The 15,646-nt window shown below is 39.8% G+C and overlaps 1 protein-coding gene across 5 annotated transcripts in view; it reads left to right on the top strand.

Moving 5' to 3' along the window:
* ITSN2 (intersectin 2) overlaps positions 1-15,646 on the top strand; it is an 81,706-nt gene that overhangs the window by 12,738 nt on the left and 53,322 nt on the right. For all 5 annotated transcript variants that reach the window (XM_017744969.1, XM_017744970.1, XM_008641889.2 and 2 more), the window contains exon 2: positions 115-178. In XM_017744969.1, coding sequence (XP_017600458.1) covers positions 148-178 — 31 coding nt within the window. In that variant the 5' untranslated portion in view covers positions 115-147. The remainder of the gene's footprint in view (positions 1-114; positions 179-15,646) is intronic.

The raw sequence follows: 15,646 nt of genomic DNA, 5'->3' as shown, positions 1-15,646 counted from the left end.
GCAGCAGCCCCGGGCCGGGCATTGCTCGCTGTCGGAAGTGGGGCCGGGGACGGACGTGCCCCGCTCGGCTCTGCCCTTGTTGCATTATTAATGCACGATGTTTTCATGTTGCAGATGGCTGAGGGCTAGCGGCGCGCACTCGGGACCATGATGGCTCAGTTTCCCGCAGCCGTGAATGGTGAGTAGCTCCGGGTTGCTCAGGTAGGGCTGGGAGGTTTGGATTTTTTTGTTTGTTTGTGGTTTTTGGTGCCCGCAGCAGCGTTTGGGTCACTTTGCTGCAGATCGCTGCCCGTAGCCAAAGCCGGTGCTGTGAGGCTGGAACAGCATCACTGCAGTGTAATTTGGGCTACGGAGACGCCTGGAGTGGCTGACAATCTCTGATCATTTCCAGGGCTGAGGAATGTGTGAGTTGTAGTGCGAGCACTGCCTGACTTCAAGCAGGGAATATGCTAAGTAATAGTTGATTAAACTCGCATACCTTTACTGTTACGTAATTCAGCACAAAACGTGTTCCATTATAGTCCATTACGCTGTTTATTTGAAACAAAATATTTGAATGTATCAAGCAGTTTGTGACATTGATGAAAACAAGCAGTCCTCAACAAAAAAAAAAAAAGAGAAATAATTTTCCTCTTGATTGTGCTCCTTCCACTACAGAAACTTTTGAATTCATTTCTTGGTAATTTCCTTTCAAAGACATACAAGAGTTGGAACCTTAGTATTGTTTTTGTGTGTGTGTATGGGATGGAGCTCTTTATTTTTAGAGGAGTCTTACTTGTGAAGGCACGATTTGCAAAGACCTGCTAAGAAATTTGACATTTGTGTGTTGTTATTTACAGAGCTGGCCAAAGTGAAAATACAAGTATAGAAGCAATGTTTTGTACTTCAGATACTCCTGACAAGGAGTATTTCTCCTGATAAAAATAGAAAAACAGGAATGAGTATTTATCTCAGTTATCTGTGAAGGTTGCTGCAGGACTGGTCTTTAACTAATTTAGAAAATTGTCACTGCTGAGATAAACTGGGAAAGGGCTTTTGGGTTGGTTTTTTGTTGTTTGTCTGTTTTTTTCCTAGAACAACATTCAGATTTCAAATTAAACCTCTGTTTTACATACCTGTTTCATTGGAGCATAAGACATTTTGTAAAGAAATAAATCCGTGTAATAAATACTTTTTTTTTATACAGTCAGCTGCAATTTATTCCTGACTTTGCTTTACAGACATTAGAATAAAAGCCAAGTAAAAGGAATCAATATATAATAGGGGAAATCTATATGCCAGATTATTTTTTTCACTTAATTGAACATAATGGAATATTTTTTATATTATTGCCACATGATTTTTGCTTCTCAATTTAAAATAAACAGTCAGAAGCTCTCTCTGACAATACAGGTTTATGTTCTTGGTTCTCTCTGTGGTTGATGTATGCATAAGTTATTTGATGTCTGTTTGTTTTGGCTTTTTTCTCCTTGGTTCTGTTGGAGGATTGCAAGTGTGTTGTCAGTAACCACATACATTGCTCTCACAAGCCTTACTTTGAGAGAGAGATCCTTGATCTGAAATCCCTTGGGCAGTAGTCTGCCACTCTCAAAAGGAACACTGCCAGAGGATGCTGCCTTTCTCCTCTCAGAATTTTACTGTGTTGTAAGGCATAGTGAGAGAGAGAGCACGAGGAAGAGAGACACCAGGCAACAGTTCAATTATTGCTCCTCACAGAGTAGTTTGGATGACTCTGTGTTAACTTTGTGTAGTCTTGCAGTTATATTTCTTCCCAGAACTGATGAAATTTCAAACAAGTCAGGTGTTTTAAACAATAGCTTTAATGTGATTTCTAGGTAAATACTGACCTATCTTTGCTGTTGAAGTTGTTCTTTAATATTTGTTCCTCTTCCCTGCTACTTAACCACTTACAAGCACTGCTGTAGTGGTTGCACTCAAACTAGTTCACCTGAATTTGCCACTCATTGCAGGAAACCTCTAATTATGTTGTTAGACCTTGGTAGTGACTTGAAGCATGAGATGAAGAATGAGGTTATGTGGGAGGCAACCAAGCCATTAGGCATTGCTGCAGCCTGGGAGCACTGGCTGCCTGCCTCACCTTTGTATTAGCACAGCATTGACCCTTCCCTTTTGTATCCTACTGGGGGAAATAGTGGGTTCCTTCTGTGGGAAAAAACCTCTTATTCTTATCAAGGTACAATATACTTTGCTTTTAGTTCATGAGTACTGTAATGCATGAAGTAGTTTCCGTTTCAGGGTTATTTTTGGCATTCAGTGTTACAGAAAAGTGAGTGAATGGCATGGAGCAGATGTGTGTAAAAGTATGTGATGGTGTGACACGGGGTGACAATGAGTCTGAGAACTGCAGGGTTGGAATGACAAAGCATGATACTCAGCCTCAAACAAATATGAGTGGGAGATACTACAACACTTTATTAACCAGCTTAAGCAGAGAAAGCAATTCTGCACAGGATCCTGCGAAGGAAGGGGAACTGAGCTGTGTGTGCAGCTCCAGTGGAGAGACTCAGCTTCATTGAAGCACCTTCAGAATGTACCTTGGCTGAGCAGGGTCCTGAGACTGTCCAGCCCCAGCACGTGGCTGATGGCCAAACTGCTGTACTGGGAGCTGGCGTGTTCTTCTGTGGTCACGTGTAAACATTGGGTGCTCTAGTGGCATCTGCTGTTGATAGACCTCTCTTTAAAGTCATGAAAGGACACAGTGCCCAGAAAGGAGCTCCCTCTGACTCTCTGTTGCTGTCCAAGGTGACCTTTGTGGGTGCCTTACTAACAAGCTGAAATTCAAAGAGGAAAAGCAGGACTAAAGAGTGTGTGTTGATTTTTCTGGAACTCAGGGTAGACCTGCTGATTTTTACAAACTTACATCCCATGTAAAATGTAAAGGTTGTGGTGACATTTTACGTGAACAGGCAAGGCTGAGCAACATGTTTCTTATATATAAAGTCTGCCAATTACAGCACCAGATGGATAACAGACGTTTATCTATGTGGAGTCCAGCTCTATCAAAGAGCCACTCCAGGCATATCCTTCTCCCCAGCCTGCAAACAAGATTGAGGATTCCCTACTGAGAGTTTAGTTCTATCCTGTAACCTGAATATTGATCTTTATTCCTGTGAAAATGGCAATATAAACCCAGTTTATGGTAGTTGATTCTTCTTACAGTTCTTCATCTGGGCAGAGCTTGCTTAGGAATTCATCCTAAGTCTTGCAAAAGCTTCTGGAAATGGCATTTAGTTACACTAAACAATAAATATCTTCAGCAATTGTGTTTCTAAAGAAAGAGTTAATATACTAACTGCAAAAGGCATTTAATAGGATAAAGGCTTTCAAAGGTTAAAATGTACTTCCATCTAATTTGTCTCAGTGATTGCTGCCTTTGTCACAGGAAAAAGTATCCTTCACTGCCATGGGATGTGTTCTTTCCAGCTGGAGAGGAGTTGCAAGATGTTTCTTTTCCAACTCCCTTTCCTTCTTCGGTAGGCTAGATTTGTTCAGGGTTTGGTGTCCATGCTGATGGATCTTGGTTTGGGGAGATTTAATCTTAAAGGACCAGCTGGAACAAGGAAAGCAGTATTTGCTGATCAGTATCTTTCACATTGTTTACTTAAGTACCATTGGAATTTTTGGGCTGTGCTTTTTTTTTTGTTTATGTTTTTATTTGTCATTTCTCTTCCCTTCTACCACCTGTTTCCTTTAGATATAAATTTTCTGTGGTCCAGCAGGAAAATATCTCCGATAAACTGAGGTGTAGAAAGTAATAGTTGTAACTCATTTCACATGCTTCTAAACCTTCATAAGTAGAACTGGATTTTGTGCTGCTGTGAATAGAATTGAGTTGTGTATTCTCACACTTAGGTGTGTTGGAGACTAAAGCAGACGTGAAGCAGTTCTGTGAGGTCCTGGTTGCACTGGTGTCATGGGTAAAACACTCACCAACAGGTTCTGCTGCACCTTCTCTTTAAAAAAAGTTAGTCTCAAGCTTTGCAGTCTGAATTTTTTTCAATTAGGAGCAACCCTGGTCATCAGAGTTCAATTAAAAGCTGCTTGAGTGCAACCTAACTCTTCACCTTGTGTGCACTGTAGATACGGAAACTGTAGACTTGAATATCAACAAGCGTAGATAAAGATACAAAGCTGAATTAGACCTTGCAAAACAGCTATCAGGACTTGTTCTCCCATCTAAAAGTAGGAAGAGGAAAGAAGTTATAAGACAAGAGCAAATATTTTCTTTGTCTTTATTTATGAATTAATCCTTCCTTTCAGTGAGGGCAGTGGTGTCAGTTGATACGGAGCAAAATTCATATGCTCAAGTCAGAGGGGTGTTTATCTTCCACTATCACACCCTACAAAAAATTAGATTTCCAGTGTTTTTGCCATATTACATATTTTCTTTAATCTAGCAAGTCAGAAATAGTGCTGTAGTGTTGCAGAATACAAGGTATCTTATTTATATTTAATCGTGAGGATAATATGATTCACAAGGAAGATGTAAGAGGAAATCTTAAGAGGACAAAGTAGTTAGATGTGGAGGTACATGTTAAATGGAGTAAATGGAGTTAGGTTTTAACAAGGGAAGGTTGCACTTTGTGCCTTCTTCAATACTTGAGTTTTGTAGAAGAAGTGTAACAGATCCCATGATTGGATTTCCCTAGAGAAGTAACTGGCTAAAAGGGAAAGGAAATGCAAGTTTAAGACCAGAATGCTGTAGTTGTGATATTCTTCATGGATTTTATCATGATGCCAGTCTTAATGATTATTTATAGCAATATCATCAGCAAAAAGCAAACGTATGCTGGTTAAATTGGGAGATGACAAACTCTGGAGTAATTTTCCAGCCAGAATTACACATTAAGGTGTGCATATAATTGGTTAGATTTCATCACATTTCTGCTGTGCTGCCTTCAAATAGCTTTTTAGCCATACCATTATGGGCTAGAAGAATTTTTGCTGTATGCTGGGAATTCAGCAGTTGGCTGTGACTAACGAGAAAGACAACCGGATGTGTTAGAGGATCACATAGTAATTACGTGATTTGAGGGAGAGGAAATGCATCCCAAAATGTGGTGGATGAAATAAGGAGTGCTGTGTACTATTGCTCAGGCACTGGTGAGACATCTTGTGGGTTATAGGGTAGAATTTGGGTTATCTGCTTAAGAGGGGGAGAAAAAACCCAGGAAGTGAAATAGACACAGAGCTGGGCTTTAGTGTATTTAATTAAGTACTGAGAAAGAATAAAGGGATTGTCTTTTTTAACCTGCCCAGATAAAAGCTTACTGTTTCGTTTTGGGTTTTAATTTCAATTTCATTGCATTTCTTATTCAGTAAATAAATTTGCTCTTTATTTTTTCTTACTGGGTAGAACAGCATTGAGGAAGGATACTAACTTGTCTTTGAGTACAGTGTTACCACAAGGGTATAAAGAGATGAACCAGCTGTTGATGCAGTTGGTCTGGAAATGGGAATGGTTCTGTCAGCAGTGACATTCTGGGCCATGATCAAGGAGGAAATCTGATTGCCTTAAGGCAGAACTTGAATTTTAGGAAGGAATTAATGTATTAGAGTTTCTTGGAGAAGCAGCAGTCTGCACATGGTGACTTTGGAAGTCCCTTCCAATCCTATGCTCCTGTAATGTAGTGAAGAATTAGATAATAATGAAGATTAGTGTTAGATCTTGAGCTGTTAACTTACTCTAAGCCTATAGCTTTCTCTTGCTAAGATTTTATTTTGTTAGTATCATGTGTTAGCTTTTATAAGGTAAGTTTACACTGAGTGGGAAACCCAGGACAGATTTTATCTGGAATAATAATACTATAATGCAAGCTATTTTATTCATTTTGAATGTCAGGGAGACTTCCTGGTGTTTTTTCTTCAAAGCATACAAAAACCTAAACAAAAAACACAAGAAGATCTGCATACTTCCCCAAAATGGAGCAGAGGGCTAAAGGCTTAGCTGAAAAGACTCGGAAACATAAATCTACCACATGGCCAAGTTTCAAAGGGCTCTGACTGTTAAAATGTTAGTTTCCTTGAAGGTTTAACTCCAGAGTTTGGGAAATACACTACTCTGATAAGCCACTTCATGTGGTTGTTGCAATTTAGGGTTGATGAGCATTGTGTGAAGTGGCACCATCTTAACATCTACTAAATCCCAAATCATCTGTGATCATCACTTTGAACAGGCCATAGACGATACTAATCAGTATTGGCAGAATGAGTTCAGGTTTAGCCCACTAATTATAATGGCAAGAATAAACACATTTTTCAGGCATTGTGGTCTGTCAAATATATTTATATAATGCCCTATTACTTTAATTAGGAATCCTGTGTGTTCAGGCTTTCCACTGCATCAGTTCTTTCGGACATCTGTTGTTTTTCTGACAATGGGACAGTAGCCTTAAATCATCACTGAGAGAGCTGGAAGGGGCGAAACCCTGGAAAGCTGAAAGAATATCAGTGTCCATGGGACTAGCATTCATGCTGGGTACCTTCAGAGAAGATATTTTAATAAGCTAAAAGCATTTGTGCTTTAGTGGGATGTGAAGTTCTCTGTATGTGAGTCTCAAGAACAGGTAAGATTACCTGAACATCAAGAACTTTTACTGCTCTTCTTCTTAGTGAAGTAATTTGCTTAAAAGTTTCTTTTATGTGCAAATATAAATAATAGGTGGTATATTTTAAATTATGCACCGACATTTTTCCCTGCATTTCTTCTCATAAACATGATTTAGTACTGAATCGCGATCTCTGCCACACAGTTGTTTCTTTAGGAAACACGTCTTTCCTGAAAAGTCCTGGTTTCACTGTTATGGAACTCTGCAACTGTTACAGCGTGTGTTGATGCTTGTATAATAGTACTGAAAAGGGTACACTTCCATTTTCTTACCAACTAGGAGTGAAATTTGTTGTGCAACAAATAAAAGCACTTCCACAGTGCTTTGTTTCACAGGAGATCTTCAGGCTTGGGGAAATAAAATGTACAGGTGTGAGTTAATGTATAAACTGTTTCTGATTGAGATGATGAGGGTTGGAAGGCCAGCAGAGTTATTCTGCTCCTCTTATTTCTCGTGTTCTCTGTATTCAGATTGGATTAAGAAATACACAGACAGTCCCTTTTAACCTGACCTGAAGATAACATTCACTAAGCTCGCTTTTCTGGAAATGATCCACTCTGTAGTTGCCAGAATCTGTTACACGAAAGGATCTGGAATTATACACAAAGTAAGGATACCTGTGAAAAAGGTGGCCAGAGAGAGCTTGTGGCTCCTGTGCTGAGGGAGACTAAATGGATGAGAGTTGTTTAGTTTAGTTTAGAGACAGCTAAGGATAATTTAGGGTTTTTTTAGAAACAGCTAAAAAGCTGTAAAGCCATAACAGTATAGAAAATGCTAACAAGAGAAGGCATATTCACTGGTTTTTTTCATAGCTGAAAAGCAACACAATGCCTAGTGAAATGACTGAGTTTAAGCTAGCAGAAGAAAATGGGTTGGTTTGTTGGTTGGGTTGTTTTTACGTTCACACAATGAACAACTCACAACTCATTTTCAGAACTCACGGTCTTTAAGATGTTTTGGAACCAGTACATGGAATCAAAACTTGAGGAGGAAAGATCTGTGCCATGGCTATTAAATGGTTGCTGCCTTTTTTTTTTTTTTTCCTTCCCCTTTGGGGGCTTTTTTGGCTCAAGAAGCTTGCCAAATTGGTGATTTCTGGCAATTGAGAAACTGTAATAACTGTAATACCCAGGGAAGAATTCTGTTCCAAATTCTAGCCCCGAAATGTCCCTATGAGCCACTGGCGAGGCAGAATTAGGGACTGTGATATAAACTGATACCAATGGTTGTATGAACATAAATTAAACAGTTTTCAATTTATTATATTTCAAATCAAACCCCCATGCGTGCTAGGAAAGTAATATTGTATATGTGCTGGATATAGTTGGCAGGTTCTGTTAATAAGTAATTTAACCTTCTAAGGAGTGCTGTTTAAGCAAACTCTTATACTTGCTTCTGTTTCCTTTGTGTTTTCTTCCAGTTTTCCCTCCATTTTTTCTTTCTGCCAGGACTAGAAGTTACAAAGAGTAGAGTAACAAGTGATTGAAGATACAGAACAGCTTCCTTATGTGGATTAATTGCATTGACTAGACATTTCAGCTTGGAAAAGAAAGGGTGGGGATGGTGGAAACAGTAGATGTCACCTTCCCAAGGTCATCCATTATTTTGTAGGCAAGGGAATGGTAATTATTCTCTGATAACATGAGGATTAACCAGTATCAGATGAAAGTACTATTGGCAGATATCAATCATACAGAGCACTTTGCACAGTGTCAAATAAACAATGAAAACTGTGACAAGCTGACAAAAGGTCGTGGATTCCTTAAATTATTAGAGAAAGGTAGATTTTCCTTCTACTAATGAGGCACTACCTCTGGTTCAGGAGCTGCCCTGGGGCTGAGGAGACTTCCTGGAGCAATACCACCACATGGTTGGCTCAGACTGTCGCTCTGTGCTGGGATCTCAGCTGGGGGAATATTCAGTCTCTGCTGGAAGGACTGTGTTTTGTTTCCTGAATTATCTCCTAATTTCATTTTATTCCAAGATCATTTAGGAAATGCTTCTTCATATTTTTCTTCTCTCCTACCCTTCATGTGTAATTTTTTTGTTGTTTTTTTTAGTTCACCTGTTTTCCTCTTCTCTTTCAAGTCTGTATCCTAGTCCTCCATTGTAATTATAACCCATCAGCCTTCCTCCTGGTCCCAGACTTCCTCCTCAAGTCTGAGAACCCAGAAATGTGGTTTTTACTCAAGGACCAGATAGGGACGAGAACTACAAAAATTACTAGAAAGGACCTGATATTCCTGAAACAGAATGCCGTTCTGATTTTGTCAGTGTATGTCTTCGTGGGAGAATAACTTCCTTTACTGCACCTAATTTCAAGGTTCATTTTGCATTGTCTTGCCTGGTGTTTTTATTGCCTGCATTTTTCCTGGTGCAAAAAGATTTATTTGCTGCCACAGATGGAAACTCACCTGAATCTTATTAGTTTTGCTGCACTCCACAGAGATTTGCTAGACGATAATTACACAAATTGTCCTTTTGTAAATTTTTAATTATATCATAGGGGTGTTTTTTGAATGCTGGTGAGCAGCAGCAGCATAAAATCATGGAAAGGGATTTTCCAGGATTAGAAATGTTTTGTATAAGCTCAGGTGGTCTTTTTTCACAAACATGGTAACTAAAAATTTTTATTTTCCTCATGGAATGCTTTGGTACTATACAGGTTGATGAGTTTACTCAAAAAAAAGCTTCTGACTTGTCCTTAACTGAAGGATAAGCATCTCTTCCATCTTCTGTGTCAGGCTGGAAAGGAAGGCCATGGAGTCTGTGAGCTGGAAGTTTGCTCACCTTAAAAGCAAATGGAGGCAGGTCTTAAAGCTGGAGAATTTGGCAAAGTATGATTATGTTATGCCATGATAATATTGCTCACTTGACCTTTTCATACCTGCCATTGGAAAGATCCTTGTTGGTGTGATTTTTTTCTTCTCTTCTTTCCATTTCTAAAATCCATCCAAAAGTATGAGTTGCAGGTTTAGGGAAATGACCATTCCTCTGTGCTGGGCACCAGAGAGGATGTACCTCAAATCCTGTGTCCAGTTCTGGGCCCCTCAATTTTGGAAGGACACTGAGGGGCTGGAGCGTGTCCAGAGAAGGGAACGGAGCTGTGGAAGGGTCTGGAGCACAAGTCTGGTGAGGAGCAGCTGAGGGAGCTGAGGGGCCTCAGCCTGGAGAAAAGGAGGCTCAGGAGGGACCTTCTGGCTCTGCACAACTCCCGGACAGGAGGGTGCAGCCAGGGGGGAGTCGGGCTCTCTTCACAAGTAACAAATGACAGGACAAGGGGAAATGGCCTCAAGTTGTACCAGAGGAAATTTAGATTGATTATTGGGAACACATTTCTTCACTGAAAGGGTTGTTCAGGCACGCTGCCCAAGTGGTGCAGTCACATACAAAGATGTGTAAATGTGGCACTGAGGGACATGGTGTAGTGGTGGGCTTGGCAGTGCTGGGTTAATGGTTGGACTTGATGATCTTTAGGTCTTTTCCAACCAAAATGATTCTGTGGTTCTGTGATTCTGGGCACAGACAGAGCTGTCATTGGATAGAAGAATGGGCTTGTTTCATGTGCTGCATCAGTGTAACTCAGCGACTACAGCTGATTTCAGTGTTATTGCTTCTCCAGAATTAGGCAGAGAATAATTTTATATTAATTGCTGGTATTGAATCTAGATCTGGCAAAGGCTTAGGTTAGGCCGAACTCTGTGTGCCAACTTTTTCATGTAAGAAAAGGCAAAGTTAATTAACTCTTAAGAAAAAAGGATGAGTTTACCAACATTGCATGCTACAGTGATTGCACTTCTTGAGGAGAAGTAGGAAACTTGCTTCATTAAAACTTAAAAAAATCATATTGACTAAATTGTCAATAATTTTACAGAAAATTAGCATAAAAGGTAGCATGTTAATTTGCAGTTCAGAGTACTGTCAAGTTTATACACATTTCTAGTGCACATTTCCTAATGTACTTTTACATTAGTAGAGCTCTAACAAAACTTTAAAGCCAGTTTTTTTTGGTTGGTTGGTTGGTTGGTTTTGTTTTTTTTTTTTTAGTATTTTGCTTCCTTAGTGTGTTTTTTTTCAGGGGGGTTTCAGGGGAATTGGCAATAATTTCATTAAAAAGGATCTCTGAAAATGGATAGCCTTAATGAGCTAAAAGATTCTGTGATACTTATTAAGTGTAGAAATACTATCCTGCTGTTATAAATTGATAGTTTAAGTGCTTTGCAATAGTCAAGTGTGCTGTACAGTTCAGAAAATAATTGGATTTATACTGTTAGCATGGCTTACACTATTATGTATCTCTAAATTGTTTTAGGGATTATACTCCTTCTAAAAGCAAGGATTATATTTCTACATTGAGATCATTGCATGGCACAGAGTGTTCTGTGTTCTAATGTTCCTCCTTTATGGATGGATTTTGTGTATCAAAGTGAGGGCTGCCAGTGACAAGATCACCAGGCAGAATTCTGCACCACATCTCACAGGAGCAGGTGGATAGTATAAACAAGCTCAGTATCTTGTTTTAGTGAACTGCTCAACCTGAAGGTTCCCAGTTTACCAAATACCTGGAAACTCTGTACATAATGTAAAGAATATGAATTGTACCCTAAAATGCAGTGTGGCTGCTGTTGCTTTGTCCACATTTCTGTAAGTTTACTTTTCAGTTGAACAAGTTTTGGTTGGCCAAATCTTGTAGCTTTGCCTGTGTGTCTTGGTTTGAAAGGCAAGTGTCTGCTAAGGAAGGTAGGAGCCTCCCTTGGGGTGGAAAATGTAACCCCCTTCCCTCTGAATTGTTACTATGATTTTGAAATTAAGGGGCTTTCAGGCAAAGATATGAGGAATAGGAATAACAATTCTTTACTAGTACATATAACAAGACAATAATACAGAAACATTGGCTTGACCTGACAGAGTCAGGATATGACCTGACACCCTGCCGGGCAGGGTGGTGGCAGCAGTCTGATTAAGGGGTGGCTGATCTTCTCTTGAGGTGATAGATGTGGTTCTGTTGAGGCAGTGATCCTGTAGAAGGGTCTGGTCCTCCTCTGAAGGTCCAGTGGTGGTTATGTAGCTCTTGTCCTCTGGGAACCCAGTAGGTAAGGGCTGAGTGTGGTGTTCCAAACCTCAGATAATATCCAATGCTTGGTTCCTCCCCTTGGGCAGAGCGTCTCACAATGGGATGATGTAATTTTATGGGCCATGCAGTGAGGCTTGGTGGCCCATTAGCAGAAGAGGAAGTTACCAGGGATGTGTCATGGAAGAGATAAAGAACCCTGCCCCACCTGGTTTTAACAGCTGGTGATAGAATACATACTTTTGGTTACACCTTACATTGTCACCTAAGACAGTGTGCCTGACACTATTTAACAACCTGTCTGCAGGTACCAGTTATTTTTGGTTAACACACCAGAGATGCTTGAAAATCTTTAACAATTCTCTCAGCTTCAGTGGGCACAATTCTTGTAAATTAAATGAAAATACAAAATTGAAGGAGAATCATGTTTCCCTGTGTTTAATATGCTTTAGCTACAAGTTTTCCCTTTCAGCTCTGTGCACACTAAAAGAAGTTGCTGAAGTTACAGTTAAGCACAGAGATAGATACTCTTATCCTCTGACAGCTGCCTTCGTGTTGACTGAGAGCCTCCATGGAGCATTTCTGGTAGCACAAGTAGTGGGTGGATTAATGTATGTATTGTGAAAGGAGATTGTATGTGGCTCCTGCCGTGGCCTCAGATCATGGAAGTTGGGAAGAGCAGGTGCAATCCTCAAGGAAGAGCAGGTGATGCTTTGGGATGGACCCAAAGCCACCACAGTAGTAGTTCATAACACATTAGCACACTTAAATAAGGATAAATGCTGATTATTAGTAATTTTTCTCCTGTGTTTGATATATAGAATCAACAGAGAAGTAGGGAAGCAAATATTGAAAATAGCAAGAACACTGATAAGGAATCTCAAATTCAGACTAATGGTAAAATGTTCTGTCCATTTTCTGACTCCTGGAGTGTTTACTCACCCCTGAGAAAAATTAGAAGTCTGATTCAACATCTCAATTGGGAGCATTAAATCCAATCTGTAATAAATACTTCTGTGGTAAACTCATCTGCAAACACAGAAAGACTGGAATTATTAGATTTATCCCAGTATGTCCTAGACCAGACAACTCTCTGGAGGCTCCTAATAGGAGAATGTAATGTGATTGCTCGTTGCATTAAGGAAAACCCCTTGTTTGGGGTGCCAGCTTGAGGCACATTGCTGCACGTCTGTGCTGAAATTTCCCTGTCTTCAAACACAGGGATAAATATTTACTTAGGGTCATTATGAAGCGTTATGCTGAGGTTTTTTGATAGTTAAAGAGGTGGTGGTCTAATCCTCGTGATTTATATGTACAAGGAATGCTCTTTCAATTTAGGTTTATTATCTCTGTGGAGTTAATTAACTTTGTAGGTCGTAGGAGCATGGTTTTTATTAGAGAAAAACAAGCAACAGCTGTGAGTGAGAAACAAGGACAGTTCTTTGAAGAATGTGAAAAATGTCTTATGGTTTTTCCTTATTAGTAATCCTGCCGTTCTCACTATAGCTACCCTTTGCCTATGGGCAGTACTAACCAGTGGCAGAGGTCTTACAGAGTATTTTCAAATCTATATACTTTTCTTCTAGGACTGCACCTTCTTTTCTCCCCTCTTTTTCAATGGTAATTACCATTTTAAGGAAAGAACAGTGTTTGTTTCCCTTTTGATGTTGGCAGCCCGTCAAAGCAAGTCCTTTATGTTATTCAGAAGGTTATCTGTCTGATGCAGTGTTGTAAAGACATTTCTGAAGCTCTCCTGAAATGCTGTGATCTGCCATAAGCAGACCTCCCTACTCTCACCTAGAGAGGTGTCTTTAATTTAAAATTAACTTGAAGGAACTGAAGACGTTTAATCACCAGCATAGTTGCTTGTTTCCAAGACTACAAAATTGTGAGTGCTGCCACACTGAATTACAGAACTACCTGTTACATGAAGGTGAGGCCAGCATGTATGTTTTCATCCTTAGAGAAGTCTTGAAATAGGCTAAAATCATATTTAGCTTTCAGTGTTTGGGTCTTTGTCATTCCACATGGACTTTCTACATGGGCAGACTCCACATGTGATGTTGAACTCTTGGATGTGTTGTGGAGTTTTGGAGTGGGCAAGTAAAGGAGCTTTCATTGTTAGTCTTCTGTTTTGGCATAGGGAATCTGCAGAGACATTTCTGGACCTCAAGTCTAGATTTCCAATATTTGGTATCGAGAACAAATGCCAGTGCTGACATTTATTCAGTCTTCTCTGACAGTACCAACCTTCTCTAGGAAAGAAAGAAATAAAATTTGACCTTTGTCTTCCAAAAGTCTTACTAATATAGACATGTGGGTTTTCATAAGCCAAAAAAAGCAGGTGAAGACAGTAGTTACTCTGTTCTAGGGAAAGTCTTTGTGGGGAAAATCTCTCGAGTTCAGCATTTCTTGAGCTTTGATTCCTAAAAATGCAGGGTAGTCAAATACAGTGTTTGCTTCATCCAGGTCGCTCTTCCTTCATGTATGAAGTTGTAAGATGACACAACAGTAAGATTCTAAAGTAACCTATTTTGAAGAATAATGAATTAATGAGATATCTTATTGTCAGAGAGACTGTACTGTTTTTCCCCTCCAAAATTTTATCAGCTACAGTTGGGAAAAACTATTTAGGTCTTGAAAATGTCCAGGAAATTTAAGCTGAGTCGGAAAAGTAGTAATGCACTAATCATTGTCTGCAGAAAAGCCTCTCATGGGAGCATGTAGTAGAAACTGTATTTTGATTTCTGCTGGGGAACTGGTCTGTAAAAGTTTTGTAGTTCACTGCTGCTTGGAGAGCCAAAGGTTCAGCACTGCTCCATCAAGGAGATTCCTGCCTCTTGCCCATCCTATGGTGAGAGAGGTGTCTGTGAAGAGCAGACACCTGCAGTTTGGTTTGTGATTCATGCATGACTTGCCATGAGTGAGGACTGGGGCCGTGCAGAAGGAAGAAGAGCAGAAATGTCTCTATGCAAAATTCATTTGATCTGATTTACGGGCAAGACGTTTCTCAACAGTGGAACTGAAGGTGTGTTAGTGCAAAAATTGTTGAGCTAAGCCAGATAAGTTTAGATGATACATCTTGGACGGCAGATGTTTGACTCTTCCAGAAGTTTTGCCCTTCCCAGAAAAGGAGTATCTTCCCTTCCTCACAGTTCAGCATGCGCAGAACATGGTTGTGTGTAAACCAGGCAGTGTAACTCTTCTCAGCAGTCCATTTTTACCACTTGTGGTAGTTTGGGAAGAAGTCACAATATTTGTGAGGATTGTAGCATGATTTGATGGTGCTGGCACAGGAGAACTGAGTTTCAGACTAATTTTGGCTGTGTTTTTGTGATGGTCTTGGTTGTGCTTTAGGTAAACACAACAATTACTTTAGCAAATGGTGTTGCAATGTGCTTTGTGGAATTGCCAAGACCTTGTGAGTCCCGTTGTTCAAAGTGTTTGTTTCAGATAGACTGGTATGGTATTTTCACATGGTATTTTGAGGAATCTTAATATGAGCTTTTCTGTATGCAGATTTTACTTTTCTTAATTGTATCACCAAGTGGTAGCATCAAAAGAGCTGTGAGCACCTGGTTAAGCTAAATATAACCCCTCACAGTGGTTCAGCCTTCCCTCTTGTGCTGTGCTCTTTAGCTTGTTTCTGTGGCATATGGGGTGGGAGTTGAAAAAAACAGTGAATCCTTTAAATAATAAGTGTGGGTGGGGTTTGACTGCCTTCACTGTGGAACCCTACCAGAAGCATTGGTGATTTTTTATTTTTTTTTTTTTTTTACACAAATACTTTCATTGTCCAACAGTTATTAACCTCTATTCAGACAACAATGGCCTGTTCTAGTTCAGGCTCCAGATGGCAGACATTCTCTCTCAAGTGATGTTAGGGTAAAACTTAATTTTCTGTGACTTTGTTCAGTTACAGACAAGCACTAAAATTTCTCTGTGA

The sequence above is a fragment of the Corvus brachyrhynchos genome, unplaced genomic scaffold (assembly GCF_000691975.1).
Source record: "Corvus brachyrhynchos isolate BGI_N302 unplaced genomic scaffold, ASM69197v1 scaffold116, whole genome shotgun sequence".
Classification (NCBI taxonomy): domain Eukaryota; kingdom Metazoa; phylum Chordata; class Aves; order Passeriformes; family Corvidae; genus Corvus; species Corvus brachyrhynchos.
The sequence above is the reverse complement of the archived record's forward strand: the minus strand, read 5'-3'. Positions and strand labels throughout refer to the sequence as shown.